The sequence below is a fragment of the Cyphomyrmex costatus genome, unplaced genomic scaffold, assembly GCF_001594065.2.
Source record: "Cyphomyrmex costatus isolate MS0001 unplaced genomic scaffold, Ccosl1.0 scaffold403, whole genome shotgun sequence".
Lineage (NCBI taxonomy): Eukaryota > Metazoa > Arthropoda > Insecta > Hymenoptera > Formicidae > Cyphomyrmex > Cyphomyrmex costatus.
Window position 1 is genome coordinate 13,349 of NW_017278241.1, and position 8,778 is coordinate 22,126.

An 8,778-nucleotide genomic window follows, 5' to 3' on the forward strand; every position below is an offset into this window, starting at 1 on the left:
CGGTAGTATTTAAAATAATAATTTTATTTAATATGTATTTAAATGATGACTACACGGTTTATCGGTGAGCCTGGCGTGGGGGGGACGTGCGACTCGCATTCGCCTTTCCACTTGATGTGTTGTTTTGATAACAATCCCCAAGGCTGCTCTCACTAACCGTCTAATATTGACACGTCAGATTTATAACAACATATTAATTTTTTTTCGTTAATGCGATTGCATATTATAAAACAAAATTATTAAAAAATCAGAATTATTATATAAATGTAAAACAGTAATTTTTCCTAGTAATATATTATGCGCGGTGCGGTGTTGTGAGAGGGACAGCGAAAGCTAGACGGAGGCGATTCGAAGATCAACCAAATGTTGCATTGTCCCCCTCACCGCTCCGCGGGCAGTCGAAATGTCCCATGACAGTCGAATACAATTTACGTATGTTCACTTTGTATTGGCAACTTTAATAATTAATAATCAGTTACTTTTCGTGGTAATATATTACAATTTAACTCGTGATAGTACTGTGATGGTTTTAAATATACGTCATATTGGTCAGCAATCGGGAGTATTTAAAACAATAATTTCATTTAATATGTATTTAAAAGATGACTGCACGGTTTATCGGTGAGCCGGGTGAGGGGAGGATATGAAACTCGCGCGCATCCGCCCTTCCACGTCAAAACATTCCCCAAGATTGTTTTCACTAACCGTCTAATATTAACGCATCGATTTTTTTTATTACCTTCATTTAAAACAAATTATTTTTAATATTGTTTTTTACAATTAAATAAGATAGAGGTGCAAGTGGAAGGTGTGAAAGGATGTTAAAAAGTTGTAACAACGAAAGATAGTGAAATACGACGGAAGAGAGTGGCGGTGGGGGTGGGTGGTAGGGAGAGGGGGAGTGGCGAGTGGAGGAGGTCCGGTAGGTCGAAGATGGTGAAGGTGCGAGTGAAAGATGAGAGAGGAAGTCAAAAAGTTGTAATAACGAAAAAGATTCAATTACAGCGGAAGACAGGGGAGGTGGGGGTTGGTGGTGAGGGAGTGGGTGAGACAGGAGGTCCGGTGGGCCAAAGATGGTGGAGGTGCGAGTGAAAGGTAAAAGAGGATGTTAAAAGGTAACATTTCACTATCCGTCAAATAACGATATTTTTAAATTCGGACGGACAGACACACAGACGGACAGACAGAGAAGGAGACGTTTCTGAATTTTTCATTAAAATCATCATTTTTCGACCGCTTGTATCTCCAGAACGGCTTTATCGGTTTAAAATTTTTTTGTCTCGAATTACTCGTAGCATGCCGCCTTTCAGGACATATGACGTTCAATTCAAAATTTTTTATATTTTAATAGTTATGCACCATAATATGACGTTTAATTCAAAATTTTTTATATTGTAATAGTTATGCACCTCCCAATAATGGACTTTGATGGCTCGGGATAAGAGACTTGTAGCGTCTCACAGTTTTTGAACATGGCCGGAGACGCTACCGCGTCTCCTGATAACGCGTTTTCATCATTGGATTTATTAAAACATTTTGCTGCACAACATATATTTGGCATTTTCAAAATGTATAAAATCAAAACCTACAAGAGAATTACATTATTAATGAAATAGGTTTCTCTAACTTTCTTATTACTCTTATTTTTATCTATGAAGCGTTTATTAATTCGAAGCTTATTCGTAATATATGTACATTGCCTTTCTCAAAATTTTACATAGATGTGATGAATTAACTTACTAGTCTGTAAGCAACACAAGCTGATAGCACCACATGTGTCATCTGTCATGACACATCTGTACGCGTATTCTATTAGAATAGGTTATGGCACATGTTCATGGAACGCAGATGTGCGATCCATACCCCAGCCAATCAGAATCACCCATAGTCACGTGACGAGTTTGCGAGTCTCTCCTTACAGGGTCTCTAGATGGCACCACCTCCCGGGCGTCAAGCGCCAACCAATTAATGTGCAATTTTTCCGCTTTAATTAAATGCGCCAATAAGCGTGGAGGCAAACCAACCTTGTTTTATGCGGATTGCGCCCAATCCCATTTCGCTATTCCGATTATATCATTCTTTCCAAATTTCGCATTTGGTAATTGGGCGTAGCAAGTGCGAAAGTACTACGCATCACGCGACACTCGCCGATTCGATCGACAGATAGGGCGAAAACCTATTGTGAAAAACTGATAATTGGTATGCGGCCTTATCCTCACGCCTCCACGCTCGATAGCGAAAAACCAACCTGATACAGCGTTTTCTATAAATCTGAGCTGGAATTGTACTAAGTATTGAGGCGATGTGCTCGTTAATTAGCGAGATATTAAGAAATGTAAATATGATTTATAACCTCATTTTCGGGGAAATTCGGCATTTCCGCATACCGCGGCCACCAAGCTGGCCCTATATAAGCCAGCGAAACCTTACGCTCCTGTTCATTATTGTTCCACCTTCGACACCACTATAAGGTGTCTCGCGTACGGAAATTCCGAATCGTTCATTATTGTTCTATTCTTTAGAGTACTAGCACGTATTCGCGAACCAAGTCAGTTTAGTCCGTATAAATTACAATTCAATTAATATCGTCTAGTGTTGCGATTTCGTTCGTTTCGCGAGAACCTGTAGTCTTTAATTCGTCGTCAGTGTAAATCGCGAGCGTAAGTGAAGTTTAATTATTTAATAAATTGAATATTGTGCGTATACTTTTTGTTTCTTCTCGAAGCTCCATTCGTGGAGCATAGCGTACTCAGATTATTCGCGTGCTGAATCAACTCCTTTCTCTTTTCATAAACCGCTTCTAATACATTAATTATTAAATTAACGCGACTCTTTCTCTGCCCCTTTTTCTTTGTTTTATGCGTGTGTTCGTGCTTCTATATAATAAATTTACTTTTGAATGGAACATTAGTGAACCACCGCTTTCGTTATTTCTTTCCTCCTCTTTCTTTTATTTTTCTTTTTTTTTGTGTGCGTGTGTGTGTCCGAGTGAGTGCGTGTGCGAGAGAGTTCCCCCAGTGAGTAGCCTCCCCCATATTTGCTGGCAGGAACTGAGCGCTTATTCAGCGAATTTTTCCACACCCCCTTTTTTTTGTATCGCTGCTCACTGGCCATTCGCGATTAGAAGTCGCGTCTCTCACGCTGCAACGAGGCTCGTCGAAATTCCGCGGAACGACCTCGTCACCATAGTTCTCGCATTATGACCAGAACATATGCGTTATCATTTCCCTTCACTGTCGGAACGAGAGACGACGTGCGTTTCCGCTCGGCCCACGATCGCTCTACATTTTCCGATCGGATTTATCTCTGAGCTCGCTTACTCGATATGTTAAGAATTAGATATTTCGAATCTCAGGGTAAGCTCAAGCCCGACCTTAATTCTCGAGACCATTCTACCTGGTCTCGCCGAATGATCTCATACGCCGCGTCCGGTATGTCGCGAACCGCGAACTTAAAAATCCCGGACGTAACATATGCCTTTTTACAAAAAAAATAGCTCTGTACGAGCCTTCAGGAGCCTTTTCTGATTACGAATATCACAATCAAAACACGATTCATGTTATATTTTAGCCATAATTTCAGCATAAAGGCCCTAACACACACTTTTGCATAACGCATAAAACATGTGCATAAGGAATTTTATTGGCCAATTTCTTATGCATGAGTCAATGAACCAATCAAATTCTTTATGTATATGATTTATGCGTTATGCAAAAGTGTGTGTTTCTCGCCTAAAGGTAACATTTATGAGTGCAGATCAGTGCAGATTTAAATCAGTTATGCTCATTTTTCTTCTCAAAGAAATAATATTTTCTTATGAAATCTGTTGGGATTTCATTGTTATATTGCTGGAAAGGCTCGTACAGAGTCAGATTTGCAAATTAATTCTTGAAAATTTTTATTAAAATAAGATCATGTATACACCTCTCAACTGCATCATAATACACATCCAGTGAGATAACAGAACAAATTTATATTATGCCTTTCTTACAAAAAAATAGCCCTGTACGAGCCTTCAGGAGCCTTTCCTAATTACGAATATCACAAATAAAACGCGATCCATCCAGTATTTTAGCTGTAATTTGGAAATAAAAAATTCATCTTCGATTAGAGGTCTCTGGGTCACTCCTATCGACCCTTAAGATGCTAAAGCGACCCTCAGATTAGTTCGTAACTCCTTAAGACTGAACTTAAGACAGTCTTGAATATAAGAACTGACTATGAATACCGGCCTATAAACGTGAGAATTCCTTAGAACATATACTACTGGAACGCTAATTGGCGATGCAAAGAGTTAAAAAAAATTTTTTTTTAAAGTGATGAAAACTGATCCCCTTCTTTTTATAATTATGACATTGTGCCACAAAACAATATGTAGTAATTCTTTTTTATTTTACTTTATTATTTTCCATTATAGCACGTATAAGTTTAGCCAATGTGTCTGACTAGCGAAGCTTCTACCGGCCGCCACTAAGAGCGCCACAGAGAAATCTTTGCATCGCCAATAGGACGCTCAGGCTGAAGCCAATGGAATCAAAGACATAAATCGATTATTCTTTCCACATTCGACTGTGATTGGTCTATTTTCTAGGACTTAGGCCGGAATCAGACTACGCATCGAAAAATGGTATTGAAGATTGAAGTTTAACCAATTTTATATCAAATTGTCTATTTTAACGTAATACATTTTGTTATTGAAAGATAATGAAATGGAAATTAATATAGGGTGATCCGAAATTCGCGGATACGGAGTACAGGACATGATACTTTATGTTAAAACAAACAACTTTTTCCTTTAGCAAAATTGCGTCCGACAAATAGTTTTTGCATGAGAGCTTCTTGAAATTAACGAATAAGCACTCGGATCCATGCAGTGCTCAGGGCCGGGGCGCGCGCCTCACTTGCGTGTACCTAGTCTATGACTAGTATTCATAAATTATGTCTTTTAAGACGCTCATACGGCTCTGTTATGATTAGTTTATGACATCTTAAGACTGTACTTAAGATATCTTATCTTAAATAATAAGCAAAAGCTATGAACAATATCGGCATTTGACCATTTTTCATATTGTGTTGTATAAATGATGAAAAGTTAATGAAATAAATACTGCCTTTATTTCTTACGTAATACATGAATAAAAAATTGTCTGCTTGCATAATAATAATGTGAAAATAAAGACAAATGTAAATAATAATATGCTTCGCGAGCGTTCTTTTTATTTCAAATATTGTACAGTTACGTGATAGTTAAATAGTAAAAAAGAATGACGGGCAATTCAACTGATGATTTAGAATGATTTATAAAATGCTGCATAAATAAAACGAATTCAGCTTGCTGCATCCATCCAGATTCGTTTGCAAAGCCAACGGAGCCTGGCGACGAATTTTCCATAAATGTCGCTTGCATTCTTTTTCGTGGGAACAGAAAAAATGGTGGTATCGAGTTCCCAGCTGCGTTCACAGCCAACGCCATGGTAATCATACTCCCACGCTCTGCCGCGGCTGCTTGACCAACTCTACGCACCCCCTTCAGTGAAATTACTAATCCAGCCTTCGTTGGCACTGTGGAAAACCCGGTCTCATCCATGTTGTAGATGGACATTCCATTAAATGAAGTTTTGTTGAGAATCTCCAAAAAATTTCCAAAAAAATGTTCGACGTTTTCCTTGCTAAATGCTTTTATTCTGTTAAAAGAAGTCATTTGCGGCGTTCGAAGTGTCAACTGAGGGTGTCGGGCCATGAATCCGTAATACCATTTTTTTCCCGCAATCCTCTTTTTTTGCCATTGATCTGGACATTTGCACAATTTTGTGGCTAATTGATATGCTAAAAGCTTCAAGTCCACGATGCTTATACCATAATAATGCTTAGCGCAATTCAAAATATATTGAGCGAGTTCGTTTTCCTCTTCTGTTGAAAATACCTGTAAATAAATAAGCGAAAATAAATAATAAAGATTTAAATTAAGTCAATGAAAATAAAACGCTCACTATATTAGGTTGGCGCTTGTTGCTTTCACGAAGACAGCTCATCAATTTATCATCTGAAACGCTTGACACATCTTCGAATTTATCTTTCAACTTTTTGCAATGGCGTTTTAATAAACAAAAGTCCAGGTCGAAATCTCTTCCAGTCGATCGATAACCTTTATTTTCAATTAAAATCTGTTTTACAGCGCGTAAAAGCGCATCGAAGTTGATTTCCTTTGACTTAGAGGCTTTCTTTGGGGTAGACATTGTCTACGAATTAAAAAAAATAAATTAGAATATATGAAAATATTAATAACGATGACGTTTCACTATAAAAATCTAATATAGACACTTGATATGAGAAAAGTCAAGTGGGTCGTATATGGTGCTTGACACTGGGTCGCAAATGGAACTAATGATATTTTCCAAAAGTCATAAAAAAATTTGGTTTCGTACATATATTCGTCCACATCACTATTGAATATAAAAATGCATTGAAAATACTTAATATATATGCACTTCACTCACCGTTATCACTTGTTTCGACAGAATTACAGCACTAACAAAATACTTCAGAAAAGTTTCCCAAATTCTAATTTGTATACAATGCCGATAATTCCTATACTAGTACTTCCAATCACTTCCAGTGACTGTAAACAATTGCCGCATTCAAAAACAATAACAGTACGTCGAACCACAACACGATTATAGCACCAATACATACAAATACCGAGGTGGGTCGTATATGGTGCTGGGTCGCATATGGTGCCTCTCCCCTATCATTAAACTTAAAGAATAAACTTAAATTTATTGATCAAAATTATTAAAATATCTATGTAAATATACAATTTATACTAACTTCGATACATTGCACATCCTCCCTCTTCTTCCTCTCTCTCCTCCCTTCCCCACTACTCATTTTTTTCATTTTATTTCACTATCTTGTCGTATAATATGGATTTTTCCCATAAAATATATCGTTTAATTAACTAGTCTTTAAAAATTCTACCTCTAAAGATCTAAGAGGTACCATTCTTACACTTATTTAATTCTAATGACATGTATCATTTGTATATGTATATAAACTTACCTTTTTAAAAAAAAAAGGTAGAAAAAAGCGCTAAGAGTGGGTGCTGTTGGTCAGAAAACCATTTGGGCCAGATTTACCAACGTCAATTACTTAATCGACTGTGAAACTGACCTATCACATTTGCTGTTTAGTAGAACCATCTTTAAAAACCTACGTGATATTATCCTTATTTACTTAATTCTAATGACATGGATCATTTGTATAAAAGATTTGATATCAATAGTAGGCGCCAAGTTAAATTCTAATCTTTAAAAACCAACGTGGTATTATCCTTATTATTTAATTAAATCAATGACATGTATCATTTGTATAAAAGATTTGATATCAATAGTAGGCGCCAAGTTAAATTCTAATCTTTAAAAACCAACGTGGTATTATCCTTATTATTTAATTAAATCAATGACATGTATCATTTGTATAAAAGATTTGATATCAATAGTAGGCGCCAAGTTAAATTCTAATCTTTAAAAACCAACGTGGTATTATCCTTATTATTTAATTAAATCAATGACATGTATCATTTGTATAAAAGATTTGATATCAATAGTAGGCGCCAAGTTAAATTCTAATCTTTAAAAACCAACGTGGTATTATCCTTATTATTTAATTAAATCAATGACATGTATCATTTGTATAAAAGACTTGATATCAACAAAAATTTTATTTAAATAAATTTTTTCATTGTTTTTAAATTAATTGTGATATAATTTTTTTAAAAGAAGAATTAAATCACTTGATTTCGAATAGGAAGATCTTCTAATAAGAATACAAAGGCATATACTTAGGTTTCATTATATGAAGATAAAGATAGTACACCACTTGTGTTTTACTTTTTAATTTGGTAGAATTTAACTTGGCGCCGATTGTTGATATCAAATCATGTATACAAATGATAAATATCATTAAAATTAAGTAAGTAATAAGGTAGAATAACTTGGCGCCGACTATTGATATGAAATCTTTTATACAAATGATACATGTCATTAGAATTAAGTAAATAAGGATAATATCACGTAGGTTTTTAAACATGGTTCTACTAAACAGCAAATGTGATAGGTCAGTTTCACAGTCGATTAAATAATTGACGTTGGTGAATCTGGCCCAAATGGTTTTCTGACCAGCAGCACCCACTCTTAGCGCTTTTTTCTACCTTTTTTTTAAAAAAAGATAAGTTTATATACACATACAAATGATACATGTCATTAGAATTAAATAAGTGTAAGAATGGTACCTCTTAGATCTTTAGAGATAGAATTTTTAAAGACTAGTTAATTAAACGATATATTTTATGGGAAAAATCCATATTATACGACAAGATAGTGAAATAAAATGAAAAAGATGAGCAGTGGGGAAGGGAGGAGGGTAAATATATAGATTAGGTGAGCCCCCCTTCCGATGATCTTGACCTTGACAAATGTTGTCAAAGTCATGACCCTGTGTAACCTCCCGCAGGTTTTAGGTGGCGGTCACTGTCCGTTAAAAAGATATTAACAAAAAAAGTTTCAAAATTAACGAATAATTTCTGCCATATATGTATTATAACAAGTACTATTTTACATCTCCTTCCGTTTAGAAACGTTGAACTTTCCACGCGAAGTAACTCTCACCTCCCCCAACCCCCTGCGAAGGGGCACACGACTTCTACGATTGTACTGTTGCGTTGCTATGATAGTATTATCGGGACAGACCTCTGTGACGGTGTGGGTGCGGGGGGGGGGG

The 8,778-nt window shown here is 36.2% G+C and overlaps 1 protein-coding gene across 1 annotated transcript; it reads right to left on the reverse strand.

Annotated features, from left to right (window-relative positions):
- Nucleotides 1-5,323: 5,323 nt before the first annotated feature.
- LOC108777065 (uncharacterized) lies at nucleotides 5,324-6,236 on the reverse strand (the record flags this gene model as incomplete). The annotated part of the gene is made up of 2 exons (XM_018543860.1): nucleotides 5,991-6,236; nucleotides 5,324-5,923 (listed from the first exon to the last, which is right to left on the reverse strand). Coding segments are annotated over exons 1-2 (846 nt in total), but the record flags the coding sequence as incomplete, so codon positions are not given.
- Nucleotides 6,237-8,778: the final 2,542 nt, after the last annotated feature.